This window comes from Echeneis naucrates, chromosome 7, assembly GCF_900963305.1.
Source record: "Echeneis naucrates chromosome 7, fEcheNa1.1, whole genome shotgun sequence".
Lineage (NCBI taxonomy): Eukaryota > Metazoa > Chordata > Actinopteri > Carangiformes > Echeneidae > Echeneis > Echeneis naucrates.
Window position 1 is genome coordinate 1,060,257 of NC_042517.1, and position 18,479 is coordinate 1,078,735.

Consider the following 18,479-nt stretch of genomic DNA (forward strand, 5'->3'; position numbering starts at 1 on the left):
TTGAGAAAAATAAAGAGATAATTAAGGTGGGTGATTAGTCAGTGTGGGGGCGGGGCTTAATGAGTCTGAGTGGGTCATGTGACTTCTGCTAATTGTGTTTCATTTATATTCCTACTTTTGGGATTCAGCAGTGTTTCTCTTTATATCGAAGACAGCTGAGCTCAGTGTTTCTCTCCCAGAAGAACAATCCCAGAGAGCTTTAGTTATCACAGGAATCATCTCATACTCGGCACACACACACACACACACACACACACACACACACACACACACACACACACACACACACACACACACACAGGGATTTGTATCGTGTTATGTGCGTTCAGCTTCACGGTTTCAACTGTTTGAAGACAGTTTTTGGACCCCTGAGAGCAGTTTGTGATCTGAGCTTCAGGCCGTTCAGGAAATGAAGGAAGGATGACAAGTGAGCGGAAAGAGAGATGAGGGAACATCTGCTGTTCATTAGTTCCAAAAACATCAGTGAAGTTTCAGGGGTCACCTGAATTATCTGACGGTTTCTTCTTCTCTGCTTTCTTTCCTTTACTATCCTCTTCACCTTTTCCCTTTTTTCTGCTCAGTAACTCCTTCGTTTCCTGATTCATTTCCTCTCTGATCCTTCCATTTCTGTCTCATCTTTTCTGTCCCTTTTGTTGTTGCTGCGATGTTTTCATTTCTGTGAACAATCCGCTCAGATTTTCTTCTTCTGTGTCTCTGCAGCTCTTCCACGTCGCCTACGTGCTGATAAAGTTCGCCAACTCCCCCCGGCCGGACCTCTGGGTTCTGGAGAGATCCATCAACTTCGGTCAGACCTACCAGCCCTGGCAGTACTTCGCCTGTGAGTAGAAGGATGCCTGTGTGTGTGTGTGTGTGTGTGTTCACCTTTACAGTGGATTACGTCTGATTCCTGATGTCGGGTCATCACGACCGAACCGAGTCAGATTCCATCAGCATCATTTCCCCCTTTCCCCCCGAGGGCAGCTTTGATTCTCCCTCTAATCTGAGGAATGAGGCTGCCCCCCCCCCCCCCCCCCCGAGGGCAAGCGGCTGATTGGTTGATTGGATCGTTGGTCAGGTTGGAGGCTTGGGGGGGGGGATTACATCATAGAGCAGCAGCTGATTGGCTCTGGCAGCTGTCAATCAAGATGAGCTAGAGGGGGAATTCCAGGCATGTCAGCCAACAACAGGCCGCAGCATGAAGATGAGGGGGAGGGGGTCGACTTCACCTGTGTGTGTGTGTGTGTGTGTGTGTGTGTTCCCACATAATGAGATGGCATTAATGTTGTTGAAAGCAGCTCCAGGTGTCTGCTGTCGTTTGATTGACAGCTCTAATCTCGTATCCTTAAACGTGACGTCGTTCACCTCGGCCCATTCTGCTGTTCGTCACATCGAACGCTGTGAGAAGTTGAACTCTCAGTAAAAAGAAGAGAGAGCGTTTCCGACCTCTGATTCTGTTTCCGGCCCGGCAGCTCGAACAGATTCCCTGACTCCTGAGCCTCATTGTGACGCTACGGCGCCATGAAATCTCCCCTCGCCACCTCGAACCATCGTGTGTTCTGTGTCAAGGACGAATCTGAGATAAACTGAAAAGCTCCATCTGTCTGTGTGACTGAAGCGTAACAGGAAGTAAAGCCCTGTGAGACCGTCCCTGACCTTTGACCTCAAAGCTCAGGATCTCTCCTGATACACCTTGTCACATATCATCATTTCTATTTAATAATAATACTATAATTTAATAAGAGTGTCGGCCTCAAATCAACTTTATTATCTGGGAAAAGGCGATCACAATCACAGATGTCGTAATTGTTGTTTCTTTTGGGATATTTTAGCTTCACAGACAAACTGGTTAAACATCAGTTTCTTTAGATGTCGAAACGGTTAATTAACCACACAAAGAAATATATTAATAACAAACTGGTGATTGGTCCCATTGGAATGTGGAATTGTAGTCATTATTCCACTGACACCTTTAAATACAGTTTGGACTCAGATTCAGCGGTCGGTGGATTCCAGCTGTGCTGTGTTTAAATACGACCGCTGAGTAAAACACAGACGTGGATCAGGACCAGACCAGGACTTCCTCTAATTATCACAGTGAGACGCGTCATTAAAATACCTCAGGATGGAAGTTGAACATGAAGGGATCATCACGTCTCCCAGAACACCGTTTCAACTGATTATAAGCTTTTCTCTTTTTTCACTCCCCCTTTCTCTGCTGTTCTGTCATTGGTGTGTGTGTGTGTGTGTGTGTGTGTGTGTGTTGGCAGCTTCAAAGAGGGACTGCATCGAGCGTTTTGGACAAAGAACCATCGAAAGAATCAACAACGACGACGACATCGTCTGCACCACCGAATACTCTCGAATCGTCCCGCTGGAAAATGGAGAGGTTCGTTTGATTAGTCAATTAATCCATCAATCAATCAATCAATCGACTGGAAATTTGGTCTCTTAACTGATCAAAACACAAGAACTACTAAAGAAGAATTCACTATTTAACCTCTTCAGCTTTTTTACATTTTCTAGATCGATAAATAGATTCGAACCTTCACTTCCTGTTTTTGTCTCATCTACTTTAATTGTATTGTAACATCAAACTGCTGACTATTTATATACAGTTTTCTCTACGCTTGATACTTTTCATTCTATTTCACCTTTTTGAAACGTATGAAGAAACAATCCGTCACTAAAACTAAGAGGGGAAGCAGCTTTGTCAAATCCAGATTAAATCCCGTACAGAGTCATCCTGACTGCCGACGTCGCATCATTAGCCTTTCCTGATTTAGTTGGTCACCTTCCTCAGATCGTGGTGTCTTTGGTGAACGGGCGTCCGGGGGCCATGAACTTCTCCTATTCGCCGGTGTTGAGGGATTTCACCAAGGCCACCAACATCCGGCTCCGCTTCCTGAGAACCAACACGCTGCTGGGTCACCTGATGGGCAAAGCCCTCCGAGACCCCACGGTCACCCGCCGGGTAGGATAAAGCTGAGCTCCGAAGGGACCTGAGCCCACATCTAGAGCTCCGAGAAATTTAAAAGACCAGCTTTTATATTTGAAATATTCTTCCTTAAAAACTGAAGCTCAGAACAAAGAGCACCTTTTGTTAAATATCAGCCGCTTGTGTGTTTCTGTACGTGTAACGTTTAAATTCAAATTTAAAGTACAATGCTCAAATGAGAAAAATATTAAAAACTGTTTGTTACGGCTGAAGAAATCAAAGAAAATGTCTGCTTTGTAAATGATTTTATTCCTTCCTAACCCTAAAACCTACAGAGCTGGAGCCAGGTGGTAATTAGCTTAGCTTAGCTTAGCATAAGCTTCATTATCTAACCCCCATTTTTCACTTTCCTCCCTCAGTTTGTGTCGGGAGCTTTATTTTTCTTGTTAGCGGTTTGTTTTTTACGTTTTGATATATTAGGAAGCTTCAGTCAGGTCATGTTTAGCCTAGCTTAGCATAAATCCACCTACCAGCATTTGACCAAAGAGCTACAGTGCTAATTAATGAGTGTTAGTGTTTTTAGACAGGCTAGCTCTTCCCGGTCATTATGCTAAGCTAAGCTAAGATAAGCTAACCATATTGACCCTACAGCGGTCAGAGTGACGTCTATCTGCTCCTTTAGTGATGAAAACCACAAAACGCTGCCGGCTGATAACACAAACTGATGTTGTGTCATTGTTGTGTTACCACAGTATTACTACAGTATCAAAGACATCAGTATTGGAGGACGCTGTGTGTGTAACGGACACGCCGAGGCCTGCAACGCCAAGGACCCCAACGATCCGTACAAGTAAGACGAGAAACACACTCAGACAGACACACACAGAAACACAATCAGACAGACACACACAGAAACACAATCAGACAGACGCACACAGAAACACAATCAGACAGACGCACACAGAAACACAATCAGACAGACGCACACAGAAACACAATCAGACAGACGCACACAGAAACACACTCAGACAGACACACACAGAAACACAATCAGATAGAAACACAGACAGACACACACAGAAACACACTCAGACAGACACACACAGAAACACAATCAGATAGAAACACAGACAGACACACACAGAAACACACTCAGACAGACACACACAGAAACACAATCAGATAGAAACACAATCAGACAGACACACACAGAAACACACTCAGACAGACACACACAGAAACACAATCAGACAGCACTGCCATGGTTCACAGACGTTGTTGTGATGGAATTGTGTGTGTGTGTGTGTGTGTGTGTGTGTCCAACTGGAGCAGCGACGTAGTCGTCTACAACTCTAATAAAGCTAATAAAGCTTCAGATCAAAGTTGGGGGGTTAAATTGTCGTCAGCGTCAGTAAATACAGCTGCACACCTTTGTTCCAACACACGAAGTGAAATAAGACAGAGTGAGAACCGTCTTCTGTTTGTGGAGACTCAGCGTGAGTCCATCTCGCCTCAGAAGTATCTGCTTTCCCGTCAGACTTTTATTGGTGACAACTAATAAAAACAAACAGCACGCTGCTTTCCGTTTGTCCTGATCGGCGCTCCTCCCTGCAGACTTTTAATTCAGGACTTTTAATTCTGTTCAAATCCAGCAAAACTTTTTCATTTTCCATTCTTCACCTCAGCGTGATGTGATGGAACCTAAACGGATTTGTGTTGAGTTGTCGATACATCGTTAATTATTAGGCAACACAAAAGACTTATTTAACTTCTTCCTGCACGAACAGTCGACCCGCTGAAGGTGTCGGAGGGAAACGAGCTGTGGGAAAAACTGCGATTAGCTCGGCTGGGCGGGTGGAGGAGCCGGTGACGGACAGAGGAGGCTGATGGGAAATCAGGGAATGGAAGAGAAACATCTGGAGGTGGAAACGTTTCTGATTCGGACTTTCTGCTCTTTATGTCAGTTTTACTGCTGAAACAAGAAGGGGCTCGCTTAGTGCGTGTTCATAATCTGTGTGTGTTTGAATTTCCAGATAAGTATAGGTCTCATGAAAAGGGGAAGTGGGCAGCATGTGATTAATGTAATAATATGTCTGAATGCGTGTGGCTGTAAGTTTGTGTGTCTGTGGATTGCATCGTACAGGCAGGTGTGTGTGTGTGTGTTTGTTCAGTATGTGTGTGTTGCTACAGAAACTTGAGGCTGGGGGGTATTTAGCAATAAGCCATCATTACTCACACACACACACACTCCTGTGATGTTACCTGCTGCTCATGGAGGGATTTTACGGGGGAGGAGTTCACCTCCTCCAAATCTGTTTTCAAAAAACCAAGATGGCCGACAGACTGGCCACGGAGAAGTTGGTGAAATGATTCTGAACAGCTGCTCTAAACAACGACAATGAAACACAAATAACACAAAACCTTAAATCAGCATCAACTCCCAGAAGTCTTTTCTGACGCTGATATGATGTCAGCGGTGCAGCTGCAGGCCGCAGCAGGTTTTCATCACCTGCTGGACTCCGGACCCAGTCCAGACCAGGACCGGGGGTTTTCAGCCGGCGGCTCCACATTCCTGCTCTCTGACACAAACCAGACTCTGTATCTCCAAACGCTTGATGAGGTCAGGAGGGATTTATTTGAATTCCTCACCCGGCGCTCCCATCAGTCAACCACCTGCACGCATGAAACACCACCCGCACCGCCGCAGCGACGTGACTTTCAACCTTCATACATCAGGAAAACCAGATCGATCCAGCTTCCCCTCGGTGTTTAAAAGGCCGGCATTCCCTCCAAATCACTTATTTACACCCATCTGGAACTGTTTGAATTCCACTCACAAGTTTAAAGAGTCCTTTAAAATGTTTGAAAGGACTCATCTCACCACAATGACTTTTTCCTGCAGAGGTCGATCATTGTTTTATGTGTGAAATTCCTGGATGAGTCACGAGTCTGAAGCCAGTCAGATTTATCTGAAGGTGAAGTGCTGCCGTTTTTCTTTCCGAGCCGTCTGCGCCGTTCGTGCTGCAGCTTTCAGTGAAATATTCCCGGATCACAGCTGACGGTGAACAGCTCTCAGGTCTAAATGTCAACATCTATTAACAGGCGTCCTCCCGTCCGACTCCCCGCTCCCCTCGCTGTCCCACATTTAGGAAAAGGTTCAGTGTTGTTGGGATTATAATTTAAAAATCATCAATTACATCAGCGTTTCTTTGGAGGTTGAAAATATCAATATAAATATAAATCAAAAATATCGATCAGTTGAGCAGCCAAAGTGTGACTGATGAAACTGATGCTCCTTTTCGAGTCTCAAATTGTAGATTTTTTTTTACATTTTCACAATCAGTATAAACGATGCAGGACTTAATAGGATTGGATGCCAAAGTGTGTCTGTGTTTATTAAAGCCTGCTCCTCGGCTCTGCAGCATTATTGCCATCGTGAACACACAAAAACAGAACTGATTATCCTGCCGATGCTGTAAACTGTAAAAGCTCATTTTGATCTCGTACAAAAACAACACCTGTCCAGAGTTTCAGCAGCTGTAACACAAACACAAAGTTCCTCCTGTTGTGTAGTGATTGTCCCGACACCTTCGTGAACCCCGAAGGAAAAGTCAGCTTTCTCTGAAACGCACTTCCCGCAATTCATAATCACACACGCCAACTCGGACTCCATTACGCTGGAATACATTTGCAGCAGCACCAGCTGTGCTAATGGAGGGCCCAGATATTTCTGAACTGGAGGTGATGCAGAAAACTGAAGCCAAATGTCGAGGAGAACAAACCTGACGGTGTTCTGTCTAAGTCTAAATCAGATCCAGGTTCAGAAACCAAGCCTTATAACCAGCCGACAGGACTCCTGGGACTTTGTGATGTCACAACAAAGAAGTCACCTCTCCCAAGCCCCGCCCACAATCTGACCACAGACAATGATCAAAAGGTCAGATTATTGCGCCTTAAAAAAAGCCAAACTTCATGGCGACACTGAGGTATGACCCTCATTGTCACTTAGGCAGAGAGTCTCCATTAGTTGTGTTATGTCTGTCTGTTTTAATGGAGCCTGTTGTGATGTCATCAACGTGACAGAAGATATAAGCATGTATTAGATCTCCCACAGAAGTGTGTTTTATTACCTTTATGGTTTAAATCCCTCGAATGCCACAAAAAGGGAGAGAAGCCAGACTACATGTGAAACCTGACACAAACAATTAGAGCCATTTAAATGCCTCCAACCGTGACAGTCGATTAAAAGGAGAATACACAGAAGCTCATGTCAGGGCAGGCAGATGATGTGAAAGTCTGCACGCAACTTCAGAGATATGACAAATAAACCGGTCCACATTCGTCTTCTCCAAACATTGACAGACGCAGACACAGGAAACGATGTGGAGCTGAAATTCAGCAGCTTCAGTCTAAACACTCACATCTAACTCTGCTCAGCGGTGAACACTGACGGGGCCGCTGTCTCTGACAGCAGAGCGCCAGTTAAGTAAGTTAAATGTCCAGACAGTCTGAAGGTCTGAAAGTCCAGAAGGTCCAGACGGTCTGAAGGTCCAGAAGGTCTGAAGGTCCAGAAGGTCCAGACGGTCTGAAGGTCCAGAAGGTCTGAATGCCTGAAAGTCCAGACGCTCTGAAGGTCCAGAAGGTCTGAAGGTCTGAAGGTCCTGAAGGTCTGAAGGTCTGAAGGTCCAGACGGTCTGAAGGTCCAGAAGGTCCAGACGGTCTGAAGGTCCAGAAGGTCCAGAAGGTCTGAAGGTCTGAAGGTCTGAAGGTCTGAAGGTCTGAAGGTCCAGATGGTCTGAAGGTCCAAAGGTCCAAAGGTCCAGACGGTATAAACGTAGACCTCCATGTGGTCTTTGACTCCAAATCAGGTCGAGGTTCTAGATTAAAACTGAAGGTTTGAAGGTCTTGGTCTTCAGGGAAATGTTCAGTCTGTATTCAGAAACTGAGCTTTAAAACCAGCCGTTAGGACTTCTGGGACTTTGTGATGTCACAACTGCCCCCCAAGCCCCGCCCACCCACACCCTTCCATCCAATCGTGGATTTGGTCTCTCTTCCTGGAGCTCCAGAGAGAAAAGAGATGTAAAACCGGAGTTTCTCAAAGCCACAAATATATTTTTCGTCTGATTGTGAACCCTCCAAAATAAAACTCAGTGATAAAGTGATAAAGTCGAGACCTTTGACTTTACTGTAACTGTAAGTTTGAACAACTGTTGAACAATTCTAGATTTTAAGGAAACAGAAAGCTTCGGCTGAACGGTCTTGTGGGCAGGAAGCAGCAGGTTGCTCGAACCAGGAAGTAGTGAATTCTGGGTGGAAGCGCTCCATTGAAAGTCATTTCCTGGAAAAGTTGAGCGCAGCTGAGACACACGAGGGAGCGACTGAATTAAAGTGAGGGAGTGATGTGATAACACAATCAGCCAGCTGAAACACAACAGAGAAGTCCTGCTCAGATACAAACTGCTTTAAACCTCATTTCAACAACAAATACGACCTGAGCAGCTGCTTATCTCGTCCCTCCGTTTGCAAGAAAAGAGATTTTTCTGTCTGAATGTACGCACTTGAGAATGTGGACATTCATTTGTTTTTCATGAAACCAGCTGTCAGGATTCCTGTGACTTCGTGATGTCACAACAAAGCAAAGAGTTCCAGAAAAAAACAGGTTGTTGAGTCATGTGACCTGTCAGACGGGGGCGGGGCTCGGAGGTCTGCAGGTTCACACTAATCCCGTTAAAGCTCCGGTGAATCTGTCAGCTGCTGACGAAGTGGAAGAATGTGAACTTTCCCGAAAGGTTCAAATGATGTTTTTCCCAAAACACAACCGGCTGAGATAGATACACACCACAGGCCTTTGTGTGTCTGTGTGTGTGTCTCACACTGTGAAAGTGGAAAAATCTGACTTAAATAGTTTGTTGTCTATGTTTCCTTTTTGTTGTTGTTGTCGTCGTCGTCTGCAGGCTACAGTGTGACTGTCAGCACAACACCTGCGGCGTTTCCTGTGACCAGTGTTGCCCCGGCTACAACCAGTTACCATGGAAACCAGCCACGACCTACAGCGCCAACGAGTGTGAACGTGAGTGCACAGTTAATGATGACGATTTCATATCTGGAGTCACAAAAACACAAAATGTGTCTGAACACTACTGACCATCAGTCTCCTCCCTCATATTGAAGTCTATGGGAAAATGTCCCCGCTCCTCCCTGATGAGTTTCTGGTCTGAAATACGACCTGATGATCATTTAGAGGGAAACTGAAGTATAGAACTCTCCCTCTCTTGTTTCTTTTAAACTTCAAACTTTTTTGGTGACCTGCTGGATTCACTTTTGTCTTAATATAAATTAATACACACAAAAGAAAATGTATAAACTATTATAAAAAATGCACTTTTGTTTTTCCAAATTGTGAAATCAGGTGATTCGGACCAAACAGATGGATATTCCTTATTTCTGTTTTCTGTTTCTGTCTCATTAATTCTCAGTTTAAGGTCCGAGCTGTTTACCAACGACTGATTTCTATTTCATCCAGATTATCAGATTAGAAGTTTGATGTCGGCCTGAAACGACCTGTTACTCTTTGACGGTGCTGCATTTGAGTCTGTCTGGTGAACTTGGCGTTATCAAAACGCTGGTTATATTTACATGAGAGTCGTCCGTTATCAAAGCTGCAGTTATATTTAAACAAGGACCGAGAGAAAAGGTCAACCTGATAGGAAGTGAAGCTCAGACGGAGACCTGCCTGACGGAACGGACGGAAAACATGCAAACCTTTTATTTCTTATCCTTCCTGTTCCTCCTCCTCTTCACGTTAACAGAGGAACAAACGGTTTGTAAAACATCAGATTGACGAGGATTATTTATTAAAACAGAGAAAATCAAAACGCACATTTATGTTTGCAGCGCCTGCTCCTGTTGCATGCTGGGATACGCTCCAGGACCTTGAAGTGTTTTTAATCACAGCTTCTCTCATTTCAGTCCGTTTCTGTTATAATTTGTTACAAAGAGAACATTTTGAAAGTGAACTTCAGTTTGAGGGTTTCAATGTCAGAAAGCTGCTGTTCTATCTCGGCTCAACAAGGTCAAACCAAAAGATGCTGCAGTCTTTGATCAACATTGTGGTTCGTTGTCTGCACATCTTAGCAAGTGTTGTGTTGCTGTAGAGTCACAGATGAGATGAAAAACTACACTGGGATGATTTTTGGCTCTTAAAACTACAAATATGTCTTCTGATGGAAACGGAAACAGAAGCCCAGATGTGCAGCTGCGAGTTTCACGTCTGCCTGTTTTGTGTTTCAGCCTGTAACTGTCACCGTCACTCATTTGACTGCTACTACGACCCCGAGGTCGACCAGAGGAGAGGGAGCCTCGACATCCACGGTCACCACCGCGGGGGCGGAGTCTGTCTCAACTGCCAGGTAAGAGGCACCGTCCGGTGTGACGTTGCTCCGTTCGGTTTCAGCAAAGTGACCGACGTCTCACCTTTCCCCTCCCAGCATCACACCACCGGAGTCAACTGTGAGCGCTGCATCCCCACCTACTACAGGTCCCCTGAACACCCCGTCGACTCCCCGCTCGCCTGCTCACGTGAGTCACAGTCGCCTCCATCCAACAGACGTAAAGGTGAACCGTGTGCAGAGCTGAAGTGAGCTTCCTGTCTGTCTCCCTGCAGCCTGCGACTGTCGCTCCGAGTTCACCGACGGGACGTGCGAGGATCTGACCGGACGCTGCTTCTGCAAACCCAGATACACCGGAGAGAACTGTGACGCCTGCGCCGGCGGCTTTGTCAACTTCCCCGACTGTTACCGTGAGTGACGGCAGCACAACCACCACAGAAGGAGAACGAATGAACTCATCTCTAATCAGACTTTTCTCTCCCGCAGCCGTCCCCACGTTTCCCTCCAACAACAACAACGGAGAGGCCAAACCGGCCGGAGAGATCATCAGTGAGTTCCCTCAGCAGCCGGAGTAACGGAGGAACCATCCCACCTCTCACCTCCGTGTTTGTTCTCCCCGCAGACTGTGAGTGCAGCGCAGCCGGCACGGTGGACAACTCGTGCAGACCGGACCCCCGGACTCGAACCTGCGTGTGTAAACCCGGTTTCAGGGGCGACCACTGTGACACCTGCGCTCCAGGTTTCTACGGACCCAACTGTCAGGGTGAGACGGAGAATTTACTGAAAAGAAGCTGATTTAAATATTTTTTGGACCCAAGAAGTTTAAATGACAAACAATGAAGGAATTTTTTCTATCAATGTAAATGATGCGCAGCTGTAAAACCGGATTAAGGAGTGAAGACAAAAATGATTCTGATGAAGCTCCAATGAAAATGAAAAATCACGTTATTGTCACTTTCACATTGGAAGCCATTAAAGTCAGCAGCTGCAGCTTTTCAAGTGTTGCGTGTTTAGGATTGTGAAACACTTGTTACACACACACACCCACTGAGACAAAAACACAAATACGCACAAAAGGTGCCAGAAATACCAGGAGCTTCGTTTATGTTTGCCACCCAGGAGTCACCACACACAGACACACAAAGACACACACAGACAAACTCCTGAGTAAACGCCATTCCACCAAGTGTTAGTCGGCGTAAATAGTTTTTTACTTTTACACTTTTGGTCAGCTGGCATGGTAAACTGTGTGTGTTTGTGTGTCTGTGTGTGCGCAGCCTGTCAGTGCTCGGGTCCCGGCTGTCTGGACGGGTCATGCGACTTGGTGACGGGCCACAGTGTGTGTCGAAGCGGTTTTCAGGGCCAGCAGTGTGATCAGTGTGCGCCGGGATACTTCAACTACCCGCTGTGTCAGCGTGAGTCAGCTGCTCCTCGCTCTGCGCAGACATCAACAAAAATATAGACGATTAATCCGCGATAATCTGCGTCTGACTATTATTTTAGTTTCTGTGTGTTTTCAGTCAATAATCACTGAAGTTCATTTATCTTAAATGTTTATATTTACCAGCTCAGACATATTACACAATATGTGACAGAAATGGTTATATTTGATTAATACCCCCCCTCCTGTCTGTTCCTGCCCCCCCCCAGTCTGTGGCTGCAGTTCAGTTGGTTCTCTGCCTGAAGTCTGCGATCCGTCCGGAGTCTGTCTGTGCAAACCGGAGTTTCAGGGGCCGCGATGTGAACAGTGCCGGTCTGGATTCCACTCCTACCCCAACTGTCAAGGTACACACACACACACACACACACGCACGCACGCACGCACACACACACACACACACACACACACACACACACACACGCACGCACGCACGCACGCACACACACACACACACACACACACACACACACACACACACACACACACACACGCACACGCACGCACACGCACACACACACACACACACACACACGCACACGCACACACACGCACACGCACACACACACACACACGCACGCACACGCACACACACGCACACACACACGCACACACGCACGCACGCACACGCATACGCACACACACACGCACGCACACACACACGCATGCACACACACACGCACACACACGCGCACACACACACACACACACACGCACACACACAGGCACACACACACACGCACACACGCACACACACACACGCACGCACACGCACACACACACGCACACACACACACACACACACGCACACACACACACAGTGTCAAATTAAAAGCATCTGTATTGCTGTAATGAAAACAGCTGTGATGTGCTGTTGGACACGTGTGGACTCAGATGGAAACGGTTAACTTTACACTCCTTCTGAGCTGTCGGAGCACTCTGTTAAATTTTATGACTCAGAACGGGTCTGGATCTAAACGCAGTCAAACAGCGGAACAGTCGATCTGTGAGGTTTTACATGAATATGACGATATTAATAAATGTCCTTCACCTTTTCTCAACACATTGGACCCAAAAGACAAACAAAAATCAAAAAGGGAGGTGTTTTTATGGTGAAATGGAGATAAAGTTAAATGATTTATATAGACAGTCAGGCAAAGACCGTCCGTCACATCTCTACTTTGATCGGAGCACGACTAACGCCTCCTGTGATGTCAAAGTTCAACACTGAACGTGAAAACAGTGATGGAGAGGTCGATGTTTCCAGGAGGGAAACAAACGCTCCTCCAAAAAGAGATAAATATGACACAAACTGCCCATAAAGGAATCTTCTTCCTTCTTTTGTCGTCAGTCTGCTCCTGTGATCCTCGTACCTCACTGGACTCCAGCTGCACCGCCTCAGGTCTCTGTCACTGTCGGCCCAACTTCAGCGGAGCATCATGTGACCAGTGCGCTCCTGGTTACTATGGTTACCCCAGCTGCACACGTAAGGCTCTGAAGCGTCTCTTCTTCTTTGTTAAACCATCCGGTTGTAGAATTATAACAGAACATCCAATAATCTGTTTTCTACAAGTTAACATATAAACAGACCTGAAGCCTAAAATAAAATTTTTTTCTAATCTGGCAGTTTGTGTCTCTTTACAGACAAACTGTTCTGTAGTTGAATCTTAATTAGTCCAAATGTTTTCCATCCCGTGTTTGTGAATCAGCTGTTGTGTGTTTGTGTTTTCCAGCCTGTCGCTGCTCTCCGGGCGGCTCTCATTACTCCAGCTGTGATCAGCTGACCGGACAGTGTGCGTGTCGGCCCGGCGTGGTCGGCCTGAGGTGTGACAGCTGTGCTCACGGATCCTACGGCTTCCCCAACTGCCAAGGTGATCACACACACATACGGGAAAATTAACAGCTTCAGTTACTGAGACACATCCCAACGTGTTTTATTGTCCACTGCTGTATAAAATCCATATCGAATCGAAGTGATCAGAACCTGTATCCGTCTGCTGATGATTTTTTTTTGTCATTTGAAGCTGGGTCGTGTCACCCGGCTGGCTCTGTACAGAATGCGGTGCAGCCTCCGCAGGTGAGCGTTGCAGGTTTCTTTATTTTAATGATTTTTATTCTTCAAACTCGATAAGATCATCTGACGGCAGCAGAGATGCTCAGCCTTAATACCTCTGAAATGAAAAGTGTGTTGTTGTTGTTGATGTTCACAGTACAAACTGGTTTGCTTGTTGTTTTTCTGGCTCAGGGTCAGTGTGAGTGTCGTCTCCACGTGGAGGGTCCAGCCTGCAACAGATGTAAACCTCTGTACTGGAATCTGTCTCCGGACACTCCGGAGGGATGCTCCAGTAAGACACACACACACACACACACACACACACACACACACACCTGAGGTCATGACCTATTAGATGAATGCCTCTCCTGAACGGTGATTGTGCGTCCGCCTCCTGCAGACTGTGAGTGTCATGTTGCTGGGACTCTGAGTGGCGTTGCAGAGTGTGCGCAGGTGAGCATCTTTATTCTGAGCATCGGCCCACTGTGATGACTCTCTCACTTCCTGTCCTCATCCTAACCCGAACCTTTCCCGCCTGGTGCCGGACAGGAAACGGGTCAGTGTCCCTGTAAGCCCAACGTCTGCAGCGGCACCTGCTCCACCTGTAAGGACGGCTTCTACAGCCTGCAGGAGAGCAGCTACTTCGGCTGTCAGGGTGAGTGTGTGTGGGCTGTGATGCTGCCGGCTCGTGTTTCCTGCTGCGGCGCCACCGTTCACCCTCGAGTGTGTGTGTGTGTGTGTTTAGGATGCCAGTGTGACATCGGCGGTTCGGCGGGTCAGTCCTGTGGCGAGAAGAGCGGCCGATGTCGCTGCAGACCAAACGTGGAAGGAGCGAAATGCAACCTGTGAGTTTCACAGCAGCTTCATTACAGCAACAAATGAAAATATTCAGAAACTACAACAGAATAAAAAAACTTATTTGGAGTAAAAAGCCATAAAAGAAAAATTTGGACAAAAATAACCTTTAACGCCTTTTTAAAATGAGGTTGAAGAATCCAGACCAGGAGCCGGTCCTGATGTTTCTGTGCTTTCAGACCTCGTCCGGATCATTACTTCCCAGACCTGCACCACCTGAAGTTTGAGATCGAGGAGGGGACGATGTTGGACGGACGACCCGTTCGCTTCGGCTACGACCGTCTGGAGTTCAAAGACTTCAGCTGGAGAGGTTACGCTCAGATGTCCCCCATCCAGGTAGGAACCCGGTTCGACCCCCCAGAATTTCAAATTTATTTTATTTATTTATTTATTCTAAATTTATTACATGTAATCAGTTTTTCTTCGTAATTGGCAAAAAAACGAAGATGTGTATTTTCATTTTGTGTTTGTGCTTATTTCCATGACTGTGGCCCGACTTTTATCTTCCTGCATGAATTAGAAAAGTTTGTTTGGATCTTTGGCACATTTCTCTTCAGTGGATTCACATCTCAAAGGTTAAATCCCTGCTGACGGATGTGAATCCAGAGAGGAGGGTTGGGTGGGGTGAAGGTTTTTCTGCTGGTGACGCTCTTCAGGTTTTTCCTTCTGGCTTGTTTCTCCGTCTGTGGGTGTTTCCTCTCCTCTCTCTCCTCCTGTCTGCTGCTGCCTTGCTCGGCGGTTCCTCGGCAGTCCAAGGTCTTGGTGTCGGTGTCGGTCAGCTCTCCGGACCTTTTCCATGTGGTGCTGTGTTACACCAACTGGGGGGGGTCAGATGTTCGGGGCAGGGTGTCGGTGGTAGAGGAAGACTGGAGCTCCTTCTGTGGGAACTGTAAGTGGGATTAACGACCATCATCCTAATTTTTTATTTCAGGATTAGAACCAAAGATTATCTCTACTCCATTTTTCCCTGAAGAGCAGAAACCAACAAAAGAGACAACAAAGAACAAGAACCCATTCAGAAAATAATACCGAGAGCTTCAGATGGAATAACTGCTGATTTATTCCAGAAATGTGGGTGTTTTTTTTTTTTTTTTTTGGGTTTTATCCCACGAACAAACGTTTTATTGATGAATATTAGACAGGGCAGAATATACCAACAATAAAATACTGTGAATATAACAGCAGACGCATCAATTCAAACAGAAACAAGCAAAGTTAAAACGTGAATCTGAGGACTGAGTCAACGAAACGTTGGATTTTCATTCGATTTTTAGCATCAATGGGGAAAAAATGCACTTTTAATGTGTATTTTACACAGAAAATATCACAGTTCTGCTCACATGGATCATTTAATCACCAGAAACTACCGTGAGATAAAAAACCTGCACGCCCTTTAGCTCTCCAGGACGCTGTCTTTCTGTCTCACCTGTCCCAGGTGAGTCTGGGGACGGACAGGTGTTTGTGTCGGTGGCGGCCTCTGCTCTGTCCCTCCTCTGTCCTTCGTGCGGCCACAGATCAGCTCAGAAACAAACGCTAAAGCTAATAAATAGATTCACCTCCACTTCCTGTTCCTCCCTCGCTTCGCCCTCAGACGGCCGTGAAGCTTCAGGTTTATGTGAGCGAGGTGGACGTCTATCTGACGCGCTTCATCCTCAGGTACCTAAACCCTGAAGGCGCCACCTCCAGCGGTAAAATAACAGCCTATCAGGTGAACCGCAGAGGTAGGTCTCCACCAATCGGAGCGCAGCTGAGTGTTTTGTTGTAACACCGTCTCTCTGCTTATTTTATTTCTCTGTCTGAACTCTTTCTCTCTGTTGGTTTGAATGTTTTCAGGCTCTGAACAAACCAAACAGATCGTCTTCGCCCCCAGCGTGGAGCCGACCTTCGTCAACGTCCCCCAGAATAACTTTGTGGAGCCGTTCGTCCTCAACCCGGGAACCTGGACCGTGGTGATCGAGGCCGAGGGCATCCTGCTGGTGAGACACCTTTTCATCCTTCAGGCCTGAAGAGCACACAATTATCCATCCGAGGAGGAAATCTGTGGCGTTTGTAAATTTACACGATCTCCCATGAACATCAGCAGGAGTTCATGTTTTCTGTGTTTGCTGTTCATTTCCACAATAACGCTGTTTGACCTTCAGGATTATTTGGTCCTGCTGCCCAGCGCCTACTACGAAGCTCCCATCCTGCAGATCAAGGTCACAGAGCCCTGCAGCTACAGCTCCGCCCCCGACGCCAGCCAGAAGTACGTCTCATTAAATCCATTCATAAATTAAAATGTCATGACACCAGCTACAGCTGAAGCTGCAGGCAGTTAGCTTAGCTTAGCATAATGACTGGAAACAAAGGGAAACAGCTAGCCTGTTGGAAGATCCATCTGTTATATTTGATCGTGATATTTTTTGACAAATCAAACTCAGCTGGCAGAAGAACATTCATCTCAGGCGAGCTGAAGTTTTTATTTAAAGTCAAACTCGGATCACGAAAAGGTCTCTCTGTCCCTCCAGCTGTCTCCTGTACAGATATCTGTCCCTCGACTCTTTCCCCTCCATCTCTGGAAACGACGCCAGCTGCCGCCATGACAACCATCTGCCACGCCCCTGCCCGACCGAGAGGGTCACCCCGCGCCACCCGGACATGGCGGTCTGCAGCGGCTACGATGTAAGTCATAGACATCCATCGGGGGGCCGCTCGCATCAGGGAGGTCAGGGATTGCATTCAAGTCTATGGGAAAATGTCCCTTTCTGCTGCAGATCAGCGTGGAGCTGCAGACCCGTCTGCCGTCTGCGGGCGATTACGTCCTGGTGGTGGAATATTCCTCTGAGGAGGAGCTGCCACAAACTCTGTCCGTCGCCGTCAACACGCCGGGATCACGGACGCACCGGCACAGCGTGACTCTGCTGCACTGCAAGTACAGGTACGATCCCGGACCCGGGTCAGGGGAGATAAACTTCCATTAATGCATCACGTTTAAACACGTTTAGTGATTTCCCACACTTTTATACAGATGTTTTGGATTTACACTGAAAAAGCAAACTTCAGGTAATCAGGTTGAACAGCTGGACTGACGGAGAATTTAAAACACAAAAATATAGAGTTCAAACGAGAAGCATGAAAAAAAATCTTTGTGATGAACGCAAAAATAAAAGTGATCAGACAGATTCTGTTTTCAGGATGTATGAGCAGAAATATTTTGACACTTTTTTCTACATACAAACCAAAAGAAAAACTCATTATCTCGTTAAATTAGTGGAAGAAGAGTTGATGTGGACTCAGCTGGTTCACAGTTTACTGTCACTGTCTGAGTGTGTCAACAGCTCCTAATCACTGTGTGTCTGTGTGTGTCTGTGTGTAGCTTCCTGTGTCGAGCCGTGGCCATCGACACACAGAACAGAGTGGCCGTCTTTTCCCTCCCAGCCGACGCCGAGGTTCAGCTCATCTCTGACCGAGCCAGCTTCTTCCTGGTGAGGAAGGTCAAATAGATAAGGTCACATGACGCGCTCCGGTGAAGCTCACGGTTCAGAGCTGAACGTTTCCTGACTTTGAAGGCACCACGACGTTTATCAGTTTTTGGACGTCTGTCCGATGAATCAGATCGTAGTTTCACTGACGTGTTTGTCTCTTTGTCGTGCAGCACAAAGTCCACCTGGTGCCCAAAGACCAGTTCACCACAGAGTACGTGGAGCCGAAGGTCCACTGCATCAGCACCCACGGCCAGTTCTCCCCCGACAGGTGAGACGGCGGCTGGAGATCCGAACGTGTGAAAGCTGTCCTATAGATGTCCTCATGTTGTCCTCTGCCCCCCCTGCA

At 46.7% G+C, this 18,479-nt stretch overlaps 1 protein-coding gene across 1 annotated transcript in view; it reads left to right on the forward strand.

Moving 5' to 3' along the window:
- Positions 1–18,479, forward strand: part of lama5 (laminin, alpha 5) — a 53,212-nt gene that overhangs the window by 17,950 nt on the left and 16,783 nt on the right. Inside the window, exons 3-29 of the mRNA XM_029505779.1 lie at positions 721–838; positions 2,268–2,386; positions 2,801–2,971; positions 3,688–3,785; positions 8,890–9,005; positions 10,226–10,344; positions 10,423–10,513; positions 10,599–10,733; positions 10,810–10,872; positions 10,946–11,086; positions 11,601–11,738; positions 11,974–12,108; positions 13,113–13,247; positions 13,495–13,632; positions 13,786–13,838; positions 14,007–14,106; positions 14,215–14,267; positions 14,364–14,469; positions 14,560–14,659; positions 14,849–15,005; positions 16,261–16,390; positions 16,503–16,645; positions 16,811–16,914; positions 17,177–17,330; positions 17,423–17,586; positions 18,025–18,133; positions 18,304–18,401. Of these exons, the coding sequence (XP_029361639.1) occupies positions 721–838; positions 2,268–2,386; positions 2,801–2,971; positions 3,688–3,785; positions 8,890–9,005; positions 10,226–10,344; positions 10,423–10,513; positions 10,599–10,733; positions 10,810–10,872; positions 10,946–11,086; positions 11,601–11,738; positions 11,974–12,108; positions 13,113–13,247; positions 13,495–13,632; positions 13,786–13,838; positions 14,007–14,106; positions 14,215–14,267; positions 14,364–14,469; positions 14,560–14,659; positions 14,849–15,005; positions 16,261–16,390; positions 16,503–16,645; positions 16,811–16,914; positions 17,177–17,330; positions 17,423–17,586; positions 18,025–18,133; positions 18,304–18,401 (3,188 nt within the window). The remainder of the gene's footprint in view (positions 1–720; positions 839–2,267; positions 2,387–2,800; positions 2,972–3,687; positions 3,786–8,889; positions 9,006–10,225; positions 10,345–10,422; positions 10,514–10,598; positions 10,734–10,809; positions 10,873–10,945; positions 11,087–11,600; positions 11,739–11,973; positions 12,109–13,112; positions 13,248–13,494; positions 13,633–13,785; positions 13,839–14,006; positions 14,107–14,214; positions 14,268–14,363; positions 14,470–14,559; positions 14,660–14,848; positions 15,006–16,260; positions 16,391–16,502; positions 16,646–16,810; positions 16,915–17,176; positions 17,331–17,422; positions 17,587–18,024; positions 18,134–18,303; positions 18,402–18,479) is intronic.